Source organism: Phallusia mammillata, chromosome 1, assembly GCF_965637545.1.
Source record: "Phallusia mammillata chromosome 1, kaPhaMamm4.hap1.1, whole genome shotgun sequence".
In the NCBI taxonomy this organism is placed as follows: Eukaryota; Metazoa; Chordata; class Ascidiacea; order Phlebobranchia; family Ascidiidae; genus Phallusia; species Phallusia mammillata.
Window position 1 is genome coordinate 12,565,744 of NC_137252.1, and position 14,430 is coordinate 12,580,173.

A 14,430-nucleotide genomic window follows, 5' to 3' on the forward strand; every position below is an offset into this window, starting at 1 on the left:
TTAAAGTCAGTCCGAAATTGGCATGCCTTTTTTACATCTTATAACGCGAAAAAGTTAGTAGAAAAGTAAGTAGACAATTAGTTGATTCAGTGGGACAGAGAAAGAAAAGCAAGGTAAAGTTTATTTTTATTGATGCAAAAAAACGAAGCTAGAGCTAAACCAGTCGTGAGTTATCTGTTTTCGTTGTAGAGATGTTTGGATAGCAGTATAAGGAGTTTTTTTGGTTTCAATGTTTAATGGAATGTTTAAACGTTTGTGGGTGCACTCCGGTTCATTGACATCAAGTAACCCGTACATGGGCGCGAACAGGTCGTCTTTCTGCATATGGTTGTTTACTAGTCGTTACTCATGGAGATAAACAACCAAATGGGGAAGTCGATTCTATTCGAAGCTAAATATCTTCACTACTTTGACGAAGTAATAAGAGTTTAGGATTTAAGGAAAGGATTAGGATTTAAAGCAGGTGTAGTAAGATCTGTGCTCTCAACCGGAGGTAAAATGTTCTAAAAATGCTCAAACGAGGAAAAATTGTGAACAGTATAACCGTTTGTATTATTTGTTGATATTTTTAAGTCTACTTTGGACGATTAGACACCATTTTTATTGCAGTATGGTTTATCAGACAAAGCTGGTTAAAAAACGCGTTTCGTGCGAGTCATATCGAACTTGTGCTGATCGCTACTTCGGTTACGTCACTGTCAACCAGAGAGGCTTTTCATTATTTCTGTACTAGTGTACACCCTTGCGACACTTTATTGCAGACTCTTTATTAATGCAATATGATCCAGTTAATATTGTCAGGCAAATGTGAGAACTAAACCCCGGGAGGCAGATCGGCAAACCACAAGAACCAGGCAATAATTCATCTGCAATATTAATTCCACCAGCCAAAAGTCAGATGAGAGAGACAATTATAGAGCTAGACTTCCATGTTATAGTATAAAAAAGGCGATTTATTTTGAACCCACATTATCGTGTCGCAATGTAAAAAAGTCATGTTCTAAATGTGATTTTCTGTGTACTTATTTATCATTTTCGTGTCCATATTTTACGTATAATGCCACTATGTTTTGTATTCAATAACGTGTGAAATTGGTAGCAATCCCAGCCACGTTTCCCATTCAAGCGCGCCACCAGACCACGTGTTATAATCTCCTTGGCGCAGGGCAAAAAATGGCGGCCTGTTGTCTGGGTGTGATTGGTCTGACACCTGGTGTCTCGGTCACATTTCCGGCCGGTTACCATGCACAGGTCACGTGATTACAAAGTACAAATCGCGTGAAATAAATTTTGCAAAACTTTTTTTCCAATTATTAAGGTATGTGACTTGTTGATATGTTGCAATAAACACACATGAACCGCATCTTATTGTTTTATATTTTTCTGTGTCATTTTTGTGACAGGTTTTGTGCCGTTGTTGGCATAAATGTTTTTTGCTTGCTGTGACATTTGTGGTTGCGACAAATTTCATTATGTTACCGTTGCTGCATTGTAACAAACGACCATCATTCCCAGTTTTTCATAGCCTGTTAAAGCTTTTCTTTGCATTGATTTACTTGCTTTTTGTGTCTTACTTTTGATGCCATGTGTCTTTATCACAATAAAAGATTTTGCATGAATATGAGAGCAACACGTTTTTGGATAAAAGGTTAATAAGTCCTGTATTACAGTGTAACTGCCTTCCTCCATAAACTGAACCGGCACACACAACATGTATGTATAAATGTGACGGAGTATTTACAGGTTACATTCATGTATACATACATAGTAACGATACGAAATACTACTTCAGTATAGATCACACATTAACAATTTTGACATATTGTTACAACACCTACATGTGTATAATTATTTACAAACAATTACAACACAACACGCCAGTGCATTAAAACGATTTCTTGCCCAGTGAGATTTGAAACCCAAAGCAGTTTATCTTGGACGGTACAATTTCTTAAAACGAAATTCGCCAAGGACAAAAAAATGCCTAAACCTTTGTTTGAAAAAGAGTGTTTATTGAAGTGTTTGTTACATTTATAAAGAAAGTCGCCTGTTTGGTTTAATACTCAATGATTACATAATGTGTTGAGTATGTTTTAAGCTTATTGGTCAGGCCTTACAACTTTGCCAATGAACAGAGTTGCCCCGGTAGGCTCATGTCGTATAAAGTACAAAAAAGGTTTGTTGATCACCACCTCGTGTGCAGTATTACGTGACGATACAGTAATGAAAGACGCCGCTACTGCTTTAACTCCGTATTCATCCAACTCCAAAACTGCCTCGTGGCCAGCGTTGCTTACAAATGCGTTTGGAAAAGAGGTCATCGGAGACAAATCGGCCTGTTCAGGAGAGAATATGTCCCTTATTCCCATTTCCTGCAGTGTGTTTTCCATGTCGGCGATTTTGTGTCTTGCAGTGAAGTTAGGCATCCTTATGTCGCACTTCCAGAGACGCGACAGTGGTTTAGCGGCGTATGAGGCACGCAAATACCGCCGAATCTCATCCCGTGCTGCGGGACCCGACAATCGGCTAAAATCACCCGCGACACGAGGCATTATCACGATCATGCTGAGTTGTAGACCTGTAGAAACACATGTTTGCTTGGTAATTTTGTTTCTTTGCAAAACAGTAGGCACAGGGTTTAGGTTCATCTGACAATTGCTTTTTACATACGTCATTTTCACTTCAGTTGTCCAATCCGTTAACCCACAGGCCCCAAAGCGTAGAATTATAAAGACGGATAAAAGCTGCATTTTGTAACTGGTGGTTGGATTACCCGAAGTTAACTCCTTTACCCCAAAATATTGTGATATACCTTCACAAATCGTACGTTATCTTAATCATAACGTATATAATGTACTCTGCGTTGCATGACGTAATATGACGCTTATTTCCGGTGCAATGCGCCATAAACCTGAGGTTGTTGGTGTGTTTTGTAAGTTATGGTGTTATGTAAGCTAGTGGTTGTAACTTGACCATTTCTGCTGTTATTCTTGTGCCTGATGGTGGCGATAGGTAGAACTTTTTTTCAAATAGCAAGAACAAAATGGTTATTATGGATATTTGTTCTTTTGGTTTTGCCACACAACCCAAAATCGTGTTTAAATGGTGACTGTTTTACCAGACAAGACGCATAGAGAGTACACAGCGGCTGCTTTTGGACAGTTGCTTTGCACTTAACCTGGTGTGCTGCTCAGCGAGTGAATACTGGTTTCATTAGGCTGTAAATGCGTAACGATAACCTCTATAACTCTATTGTGTTTTGTGTGTTAAAATGACGACAGGCACATCCTGTAGCGATCGGTAGCAGACGTTTGGAGCGAATACGTCATACATTTGTCGCATTGTTGATAATAATTGCGCTGAGCGGAATCAAACCGTGAAACTCAGTGTTTAACGATTACGTTTTTGTTTGGAAAATATTGCTGTTAGCTGTTGCTGGATTTTAAGAATATTGTGTAGACGTTTATTTTCCATGGCAAAGGAGCGATCAACTAAAAAATACCGACAGCATAAAAGAAAGCTAATTCCAGGAAAGCGGAAAACCCAACTTAAAGTATGTGCTAAACTTTTACTTGTTTACCTAATATTGCTTCATAAAACGTAGCGGAGTCAAATGTATAAAATCCAAAACCTGTGTTTGATGTCCGTTGATGCGGTTTGAATTGAGTTGGGTAAGCCCACGTTTTGCCCTTTAGCATATATTGTCAAACAGGGTATTTTTTTATTCTTTTTGACTATTTCTGCATCACATTGTCAAAAATCGCGTCGTCATGGTCAAACGCGACTTGTTGACGTCAGCGTTTCCTAATGCAGGTGTACGACGTTGGACTGAGACGGATAATTACATTAGCTCGTTTGTCAAATGTGCCTGGTGTTTTTACAGCAAAGTCGCTGTTTGACAGGTCGTGTTTTGTCCGCGCTTGTGTGATTGATATCAAAATTCGCTTTGTTCCATATTACAGGCTGTTTGCCAATATTTAGTGACGACGTGCACTTAAAACGTCTCTCTATTAGTTTTTGTATTTTACAAACCAAACTGTCCCGGTTCTAAGGACTGATTTTTTTTAAGAGCCAGGTTGGTTTTAGAGCGGGTTTACGCACTAACTTTGTACTTTCAGCAAGAATGTATTTTTTATTTTTTCTTAAGGGGTAAATTTGTCGATAAAATGTTGAGCAAAGTGTATACACATTTATATATGTTGCAGTCTTAACACCGAAAAAACTTTCACAGTGGCTAGTATCATGACCAATTACCCCTGTTTTGCTAACAAGCAATGTTGCAAGACCACCAACATTGTTGTCTTATACTTTACCTTTGAAGGGTAGCAAAACCACTTGGGCGTCCAAGGTATCAAGGTCTTCAAATCTGCATTTGCTCGCTCTATGGGGATCAGAACGCATCATCGAAACAGTGACTTGATTGGTTGGTGACACCATGAAAGGGCCCGGCCGGGTTAGGTGCTTTGCAAAGGGCACAGACCACGCTGCCTGAAAGTAAAAAAGGTTGTAGTTGTAAAATTTTAAACTACATATATTTGGAATTAGAATCCCTTATGTGTTATATTCCCAAAAACTTGCTGGTTATGTGTTTTGATCTCTTTGCGGTCTAATTAGGTACACTAAAGTGTTCACTGAAGATGACAAACACAAATATACTTTTTAATAAACACCTGTGTATGTATAAATCATTCATATAAAACAGCGTATTTTACATCCATCAATGGGCAAAAACTGACAACAGTTGATTTATAAAACACACAAAATACAACGGACTTTTTGATTTGGAAACAATCATTTTAAAAGTGCACATGGCCACTTGACAGTTTGCTAACAGACTGGGTGTTTCTTTTATGTAAGAAAAACGTGGCAACGCCGTCTACATACCACTAAAACTTAGCGCTATACAAATATCACAAAACCGCAGTTTGACATTAATCTGTATGAACAGCGCCACCTCAAAATACTTTGCTTTTACTGGCCTCCCAGTCCGACTTTTGTGGTTTGTTTTTAACGTGCCCAGGTTCTTTTTGCTATTTGTCATTTGGTAAGTTTAGTGTGCTGGTGTGTCTGTGACAGGGTTTAAAAGATCCGCCCTTTGGTTAAGCTGATAAGGTTCGTTTAGCGCCCCTGAAACTTGATAGCCATGTGATTTGTGTCATACAGTTTCTTGTGCTAAAATATTATTGTGATTTTAAAGACTGTCGATGGGTGCTCAAACTGTGATTGACATTGGCAAATTATATCGTGGGTTTTCCTAGTTCAATGCATCAGTTTCTTTTAAACTGCGCAATAGTTTGTTTATCAACGTTTTCTACCCTTTTGTTGTTTTATTTATTGTTAGTGGTAACCGTTTTGTTCAGATTTAACCACTCGTTAACGATTTAAACATGCTACCGACACAGACACGTTGGTATTGTTGCCGCTAGACTGCGCTATTTAGTCGAATCGAAATGTATGAAAACTGTAGAATTTTAAATGAGGATTTAAAAACTTGCCCATTTTTCGATTTTGGTTAAAATACACATTAAACTTTAAAAACTGTACTTATACAGAAATCGACCTAAACCAAAGCGCGCTCAATACAGACGAAATTACAGACACATTAAACTAGTTTAAAACATCAAGTTTATAGAGCTCGTTATGCATATAGCTTATATATAGTTTAAAACATACTAACAACCCCCAAAATACTATGGTGTCTTGCATCTTACCTTCATCGATACGGCATTGACCAGAAAAATTTTCGTGAAAGTCGTCACTGCCTCTTCCGGTATAAGCTCGGGAATTTCGTTGTGGGTTTCCTTTGCCACGAATCTGTTCATCTTGCTGCGGGACTGACGAGGTTTGGTCGAGAAGTCAAGTCGCTTCACAGGAGCCTTGTGAAATCTGTTTCAAAAAACAATGTTTGTGTGTGTGCGTTTTGTTTGCCTGGTATGAATTGTTCTATGTGTTTGTTCATGACAGACGAATATTTGAGTTTTGAGTTCAGTTTATTGAAGAATACAACGGCCCAATTAGACTTAAAAGCGACATGCTTTGTTATTCAAACGTTTCAGCAAATGCTTATGCCATCATCGGTGATATGAGGGGCAACATTGGTTTAGTTTAACTACAAAAAGTAAAAGTTACAAAATAAGCATTTTTGCACTTAAAACGTACCTTTTTGTCGATTCCTTAAAAGTTTTTAATATCACCACATGATTATCGGCAAAAATTCGGTTCGCTCTTCTCAAGGTGTAGTGCGAGTTATTGGCGAAAACTCGCAGGCACATTTGTGCCTCTATATCAGCCGGATTTTCGAACTCCGATAGTCGAAGAGCCTTAACAACTTCTTGGTATGAGTTTCCTCCCAAACCTAAAATTAAAAAAAATGTTTTTGTCTATTAATGTAGAAAAAACACGTTAATGTTACAAAGGTAACGTTAATGTTACAAAGGCTCGAAGCTTTGTTCTAATTTTGTATCTCACCTGGGGTTAAAATCGAAAGGACTGCAAACACAGAAATCGGCGACACAACCACGTTTGCATCGGCGTCACTAGATTGCGCTGTTCGGTCAAACACATCAAATCCGAATTCGTAGAGGGATCGGGCTGCTGGCTCCGGAAACGCTGACGTAGGTCGGAAAACTGCACACGTGGCTGCAACGAAAGTTACGCTGTTTTAAGATTTATTATCAAAAATATCAATTTGTAATTTAGAATATTAAAAGTGTTTTCAATATTTTTTAATTACTTTACGAAATGTACCAACCCATTCCAAGTAATGCCAATTCTCACTACTGTATGTTAGTAAAATGATGACGTCACTCACCTGACGTCAACAGATAGGCGACGACAGCGATAACACACGCCACATTGAAAGCGGCCATTTTTGGTTTGTTAACCTTTAAGTAATTGTAACGGCTGAAAAAGGCGGTTTATTAAGGTAAAAAAGCGAGCACGGACATGAAGAGTTTTCTGACAATTCTCTTTACTGCGATTTAACTTTAAAAAACACTGTGTTTTCCCACTTTTTGCATGATGACTCATTATTTCACGCACTGCAAATTCGCCAGTGTAGTTTTTTAGTGTAGACTGTAGTAGCGCAATGACGTCATCCGGCTCCTATTGACGTCATGCTTGGCAATAGCGACGGTGGTCATATATCTGAACTGAAATTATTGTTTTGTGGTTTTTGAGTATTTACCAGTCCACCTAAATTTTCGGTAAGCACACAACTTTAAGCACTAAAATTAAACTACACTGCAACTGTCTGCTTGCACATTTTTATCCAAACGATGCATTTTAAATAAAAACTGTTCGGTCTTCGTCTTGTCGCATTCTAGCTGTCTTCACGAAACTAGTTCTGTTTCCATCCAATGTTAAGTCATCAATTATTCAAAACTGATTCAGAATCGCGGTCGATATTTAGTCACGTGGGTTTTAATTTGGTGGTGTTTTTATTCCCGTGAAGTTTGTGCTTGTATACGCGCCAAGCTGTTCAACATTCATACAGTACACAGATGTTCATCTTGACGGGGCTCATTCTTTTCTCCAAACGTATTCCAGTTTCTGGCTGTTTGAAATCGAAATGCATTAATGCAACCTTTTAAGTCACACAAGCGTCTAAAATGCATTGACTGAAACGCAGTTGAGTCCAATTTTGCAGTGACCTAATTTGGAACTCGAAAAACCTTAAAGTTGTAGCGACTTTTTTATCAATAAATTGCGGTCTCAAGTTCAAATGTTTTCTTACTTTTCCACTATCACTAACTAAGTTGGCAACACGCAAGCAACTTTACGTACAAACGAACATTTATGAACTCCTAACCTTATACCACAATCCTTAAGCTTTTCGACTGGCCTACTTTTGCTGCCACATTTGGTTTGCATTCAATATCGGTTTTAATAACTTCCCTTTCGGCACCGCTGGGCGATACGTTTTTATAACTCCAGGCGGGGATGCAAAGAAGGGCGGTATGAATCGACGGTTCTAGTGACGTTATCGCTAGTTTGTTTGAATTGAAACCGAGGAAATGGTGACTTTTTAACGCACGCGTCAAGGAACCGTGCTTTAGGAGAAACGCCCTATTTGGGTTTTTGCATGTGGCGTTTCGACGTTGCGTCCATATTGGGCGGGTTACACCTGCGTGAAAATTTCGCCGACACGACTTTTTGAAAAGTGATTCTTGAAACACTTGGCTGTTTATTTGTTTGTTTTTTTGTCCCTTGGGGTGGAGGAGCAACGACTGAAGGCACTGTGCTCACAAAGAGTCCGTCTTTGAATTTTCTGATTCATTGTTAGCCCGTCCGATATGTGTTGTTGAAGTTTTTATTACTTTTTTTTAGATTCAACCGACCAGTTTTTTTATAGGTGCACTGTCTCTTAAGTCTCATATTAATGGCAACAGAAATGGTCGGGACAGGATTAGAACCAGCAACCACAGGACCGACATTTTGATATGTATTTCTAATTGTTATTTGCCGTGTTTGTAAGCCTTCCATCTCGTTGACGTATAAACTCTCCTGCGTCATTTTGTTTCCACTTGACGTTGTTGTTTTTATATTGTGTATGCTTCATAAGGAAATCGGGCACTAACGACGTACATCCGAGCTAGGATGTTTCCTGTCAGTCTAAATCCAATTATCGAGCTTTATTTGGAAGACTCAACTTCTTCCCATGCGAAATTTAGATCCCAGATGCAGTGAAGTGGTGTCAAAACTGGATGACCTATACAAGGACTAGGCTTGGTTTAACATGTTGTTGTGAATAAAAGATCAGGATTACGTAATATTAAAAAAAACAGGTTGTTGTGTCTACCGGCAAATACATAACAATTGGTCTGTTTCTATCATTTCTTTTCGTATTACATTTTGTCTTATTTTGGATTGGCAAAACTGTTGCCAAATTCTCCAATCTAATTTCTACCATTAAGTTGTCTGCTCTACCGCAAATCTATTTACAACGGCACTCTTACTTTTCTTTGTTTAATTAGAACCAAAATCGCAGCAAAATTTACAGACACTATCAACATTTTTATTGAGTCTGTACAGAAATAAATAAAACCCACGAAAAATATACAGTTTGTGTTCGGTACAAAATAAAGAACGACATAAAACAGCAACAAAATGGACAACAACTGGAACTTTCAAAATTATCAAGCGTTCGTATTTCCGCGTGGTGGCACTCGGGAGGCAATCTAGTACGCAATGTCCTCTAGCGTGATGTCACAAACCTTTTACAGAATGCTAAAAGTGTTTGCGTTTTAACAGCCAAAATGAAAACTGGAATATCGTGCACACTTAGCATTAAAGAATTGCTTAAGATCACACCATAGGACATGTTCCATGTGAGAGTTTTTATGTAGCGATCGGATTTACGACTTTGCCGGCAAACAGCAATGCTCCTGTGGAATCGTGTCGTATAAAGTACATGAACGGTTTGTTGATGGGCCTAAAGTTGTTAACTGCAGATCGCGTCATAATTCCTATAGACGTAGCAGCCGCAGCCTCGACACCATCTTCTGCCACGTTGAACGATGTTTTGTGACGTACATCGTTGACGTAGAGGCCACCGGAATTAGTCAAGCGTGACAGATCAGCTGATTGGCGGTTGAATATATCTTGGATACCCATGCGGCTTAAAACTGACTTCAGATCGTCGATCGAATGATCAATGTTAAATTTCGGGAGCGTGATTGCGCAGAGTCCGATGTCACGTGATCCTCGGCGTTCTTCTGCAATTAATAAGAAGTAAATGTAACGGAGTTATGTTCACCAAATGGCAGAAACTGTACTGCGGTGTCAAACATTTGCACTATTTAAGATTTTTCGTAGATTTCACTCGATTTCAGTTAAAAGTTTTTATGAAAGCAAATCTCACATAGCAACATTTTTTTTACATGACCAAACTCTTCAAAATTACATAACTCAAATTTGTAATGCGTTTTTTCACGCGTCTCTATGTTAATAATTTGACTGAAAAGTATTTTACAAATTGATAGTTTCCACCAACCTCGCCATATTGATCGTACAATGTTGTCGAGTTTTTCCCTTGTACTTCCTTGCTCGTTGTCATAGAAACGAGTAAAGTTTCCTGCCTGTTTTGGCATCACTAGCAGCATGCTGACGCCCTCTGGAGAGAACAAGTCATATTTGACATTTATGTTTGTTAAAATTTAGTCAAATAAACGCAGACTTTAGTAGCTGTATCAAGTGGGTTTCCCAGTGCGGAGGTATATGTGCGTATATGCGTCTATAACGGCTTTCAGGTAAGCTTATATACACAACTATAGGATGGGTACAACGTTATTGTGACCAATCCGTATGTTTTTTCTCCACTTTACCGATTAAGTTTTGTTTTACGAATGTAAGCAGAACGTAAACGCTCAATTGCTGCGTTTACATTAAAAATGCCTGTCTGCAGTAAAGACTGGTTAATGTGTCCAAAAAACGCATTTCCTTTTCGGTAGTCGTTACACGCTGCTCACAACATTAAATCGACCAGTTCCAGGTACTATAGTCGTACACAAGTCTATGTTGTATTGTTTACACAACATGTCTGCCTTTTGTACAACAGTGCATGTCAGGCCCACACATATACATATTTCCGCATTTCATTCCATTGCGCTGCTTTGTTGGAAATCATTTACATAGACATATGCTCTGTAGTGTGTTTTTAAAGGAAGTAGTACAGTGGTATCTGCTACATATGTTTTGTGTGCACGTCTATCTTATTTGTTTTAGTGGTTAAAAGCATTTTCGATGTGTTGGCGTTGGTACAATAGTGCACCAGCTGCAAAGTATAGCAATGTTTCACATAAGGCGAGATATTACCCCGCCACGTGCAGTCATTTGTGGCGGTTCGCACAAAACAAAGTGATAAAATATGTTTACAAATATTTATAGGTCTTAAAACTAGCTTTACCTTCCAGTGTTAGGACAGTAATGTCGCTATCCGTGATTTCATCGCCGTGCGTTGTGCAGAAATACTGTTTATGGAACATGGTTGGCACTTGAATGGCAGTAGACTCACTCAGCCAGAATTTTCGCATTTTGGTGCCTTCCGGTTCGAACTTGGCTTGCCATGGCGCCTAATGACAAATCAAAAAAGTTTACGATCAGCAAGTTTTGCTTTGTTTCTGGGTTAATTTAACTTGGCTGACAGACGGTCTTTCTTGTAGCGCAGTGTTAGCTGCAAGGTTTTTGCGACTGTCTGCAGATTGAGATAAGGCAGCACGCAAGGTCTGCTTAAAGTTGAACAAGATATAGCCGTCCACGCATTTAAATGCAGTTGAGCGTAGTCTGCTTAAGCTTCTGTTTTACTAACTTACCTTCATGTAAAGTGCGTTGACGAGTATGAGTTTTGTAGACTGGTCAACAGCGCCCTCAGGCAGCATTTCAGGAATCAGGTTTCGTGTTTTCTTCTTAACATAGCGGTTGATCTTTTGCCGACATTGTTCAAGTTTGTTTGTGAAATCCATTCGGCGAACTTGTGTTGTGTTAAGACTGAAAAATTGTTGACGTGATTTTAAACGCTTGCAGCATGTTGGGTGTTTCGAAGAACCACATGATTTGTTATGTAAGATTCCTAGTCTACACCGCAGCATGCTCGAACCGGAAATACAAGCGCATAAGCCCGGTACTCACCTCATTTGTTTCCAGAGTTAGGCCCAAACATTAGATTAACCAATGAAGTTGGGACACTCATGTGACTGAAAGCAAAGTCCCAAACCTAACTTGATAAGGTCAGCCCGATGTACATAAATTTATAAGACAAGATGCTTTTCATATAATGTTTAAGCCATAAAGACTTCGGTGCCTACAGTTACCAAATGCCAATAAGCGAAATACAAAATAGACTTTGGTTACATTGAATCTTGTTGCTTTTTTGTGATAAAGCAAAGTTGTACGAATTAGTTGCAACTTACCTCCGCTTCAGGTCGGTCCTGTATTGCCTTTTCAGCTTAACGCTCTTGTCGGCATAAATCCGGTTCGCATATCTCAATCGAAGTTTCTTGTTGGGTTTGAACACTTTGTCGTACATTTCGCAAATTTCCTCTTCATCCAAACCTTCCGTGTGCATGGCTGCGTTTACTTGCACCAATGACTCGCCTCCAAGACCTGCAAGATAATTTATATTACACAAAATGCAAAAATATTCGAACCCTATAACACAGGCTATAGATTATTCTATCCTACGCTTTGCCACATGGGAAAGCTTGGTGACCGGCTGATTCGGTATAACAACGCCTGTAATAGACCTGGCGTACTATAATTCAAACTGCAAATGTTTTCTGTTTTCTTAAAACGATAAAAAGTAGTTAAACGACGGAAAATTGCTTTAGCCCGATCTCTAAAGTCAAAATAGAAATGTGGAAAAATAACAAAAAAAAGAAATAACAGCAGACATGTGGGCGGTAGGACCAGACGTTTATACATCCAACTAGAATAACCTAACTGAATAAACAACGCTTCCGTTTTATGCAAACGCCATAGGAAACTTTGGAAACACTGTTTACAGTTTACACAATTCAAGAGGAGGTTTTACGTTTGTCGGCATGCTCACCTGGTCTCAGCATAGCCAGTGCTGTATACATAGATAGTGGCGATACGGCTGTGTTGCCTGGCAACTGGTCAGCTGCCATGCTGTTCATGAGGTCACAGGCGAAGTCTTGAACTGATTTAGCGGCTGGCAATGTGATTGGTCGTCTTTTTACGACTGTTTCTGGCTTTTGCTGATGTTGGTGTCCTGGTATCACCTGGGAAAAAATGTTTTTAGTTTTGATGTTAACGAAAAGTTTTTAAATTTGGATTATAGACTAAAAAGTTTTTAGTTTTAATACAAAATTGTGTTAGCTGCGTCTCTGGTTGTTATTCATTGTCAATGCTAAGGAGTGCACTTTTTCTTATCTTTGATCTTTGCGAAATTATGCGAAAAGCTAAATTAAGCATTTGGCTAATGTGTGGTGTCTAGGCTAAGTTGTATTAAATATTTAGATACTCGTGCAGCGATACAGGATCTTGTAGACTAAACACTGAACGTGTTTACGTCCTATCTTATATTTAGATTTTATTCAAAAGGAGCATGAAATTGAATTGACTGTAATGTCTAAAATCAATTTTCGATCGATTTAAAATAGCTTTTATGGAGTAGAGCTAAAAATTCCGCATGTCATAAATGTCCGCGAATCGATTCCATTACACATGTGTATAAATAAGCGTAACATGTCATGTCAGCAAATTCTCCTTACCTGTGGGTCGGTGCTGTAGTCGTAGAGGTCGTAACCTAGTAAACAAACCACGTGATAAAATTTTTGCCAGTCCACTATAATGCAATGCCATTCAAATTTGAACATGGAATAATCGCGAACTAATACCGAGATTGGCTAAAACAAAATTAAAATATAAAAACAAATATGGCAGCTCTAAGAATGTAAGTTATATTATTCAATCACTTGTTCTTACTAGTTTTTCTTGTAAAAAGGCAACTAGCATTTCTTGAAATCTTATTGTAATTTACTTACCACCTTCGGTGTACAAAGTCTCGTAGTCGAATGCGTTGACGAAGGAAAAGACTGTACAGAAAATTGTGAGATGTTTCCAGTCCATTCTTCTTGAAATTTGCAGCAAAAATCTGGTTATAAGACTAAATAATCTACAAATGTATTCTGCAAAAATATAGCATGGTTAGGTTTAGGTTAGACTGTGGAATAATTCTAATCTTATAAAATCTTAACCTTGTTCCCCTGAACTGTTGGATTTTCATTTCAAAACATTAATTTTTATTAGAAAACTTTAACCACAAAGCTTCAAAACTGTTTTAATTTTTTTTTCAATCCTGCTCAGATAAAAACACGATGTCAGGACTTGACTTTTCAAGTGACAATGGCACTGTTTAGAAAAATGTCAACGCAACAAAAAATGTTTCGTCAAACTGCCCGCGAAAATCAATAAATTGGCTGCAAAATATTTCCAGATATATGCAGTCACGCATGGGCCAGAGTTAAGAGAGAAAATTCACGTCTCGCGAATCCGATACCCACCCTCTTGAAACCTTTTCACGCCTTCCGAGGGTTTACATCCGAATCAGATGCGATTCAAGCATCAGGCATTTAAGCACCCAATAATTTAGGCAATGAAGCTACGGAAATACGTACTTTGCTGGCCGCCAATTCAACTTTACATTCAATAGGTTTGTTTTACAATACCTGTCTCTACCCATGATTTGTCAAAATAAACTATATTTGGCTTCGTTTCATGTTCGTTTCCACGAACTGTGGTGTATTGAATCGGGTTGCATGTCCCATGCTACAACGCCTAACCCCAAGCTGACTTTAATGAACTTTTGCTACTGTGCAGAAGTAGGTCACTTTGAACTGCACGTGTGCTAAAATTCCCTATATTTTCTTGTAGGATTAATATTTCTAACTTAAGTTGTAAAATTGTCCA

At 38.5% G+C, this 14,430-nt stretch overlaps 3 protein-coding genes across 7 annotated transcripts in view; 1 reads left to right on the forward strand and 2 right to left on the reverse strand.

Annotated features, from left to right (window-relative positions):
* LOC145218214 (SMC5-SMC6 complex localization factor protein 1-like) overlaps positions 1-14,430 on the forward strand; it is a 41,628-nt gene that overhangs the window by 16,715 nt on the left and 10,483 nt on the right. The window lies entirely within an intron of this gene.
* LOC145218311 (serpin B6-like) lies at positions 1,715-7,561 on the reverse strand. Its single transcript, XM_080085722.1, has 6 exons — positions 6,812-7,561; positions 6,469-6,639; positions 6,160-6,355; positions 5,712-5,886; positions 4,314-4,488; positions 1,715-2,578 (listed from the first exon to the last, which is right to left on the reverse strand). The coding sequence occupies exons 1-6, from the start codon at positions 6,867-6,869 to the stop codon at positions 2,100-2,102; spliced, it is 1,254 nt and encodes a 417-aa protein (XP_079941848.1). The 5' UTR covers positions 6,870-7,561; the 3' UTR covers positions 1,715-2,099.
* Positions 8,954-13,645, reverse strand: LOC145218291 (leukocyte elastase inhibitor-like). Its single transcript, XM_080085704.1, has 8 exons — positions 13,506-13,645; positions 13,233-13,267; positions 12,548-12,740; positions 11,910-12,102; positions 11,313-11,487; positions 10,907-11,072; positions 9,995-10,114; positions 8,954-9,716 (listed from the first exon to the last, which is right to left on the reverse strand). The coding sequence occupies exons 1-8, from the start codon at positions 13,588-13,590 to the stop codon at positions 9,340-9,342; spliced, it is 1,344 nt and encodes a 447-aa protein (XP_079941830.1). The 5' UTR covers positions 13,591-13,645; the 3' UTR covers positions 8,954-9,339.

Coding starts and splice junctions, on each gene's coding strand:
- LOC145218311 (XM_080085722.1), bottom strand. CDS start 6,869: ATGGCCGCTTTCAATGTGGCGTGTGTTATCGCTGTCGTCGCCTATCTG. Junction 6,356..6,468: donor CCTTTCGATTTTAACCCCAG/GTGAGATACAAA, acceptor TTTTAATTTTAG/GTTTGGGAGGAAACTCATAC. Junction 2,579..4,313: donor GGTTTTGCTACCCTTCAAAG/GTAAAGTATAAG, acceptor GTGTTTCTACAG/GTCTACAACTCAGCATGATC.
- LOC145218291 (XM_080085704.1), bottom strand. CDS start 13,590: ATGGACTGGAAACATCTCACAATTTTCTGTACAGTCTTTTCCTTCGTC. Junction 11,073..11,312: donor TCAACGCACTTTACATGAAG/GTAAGTTAGTAA, acceptor ATTTGTCATTAG/GCGCCATGGCAAGCCAAGTT. Junction 10,115..10,906: donor TACTGTCCTAACACTGGAAG/GTAAAGCTAGTT, acceptor TGTTCTCTCCAG/AGGGCGTCAGCATGCTGCTA.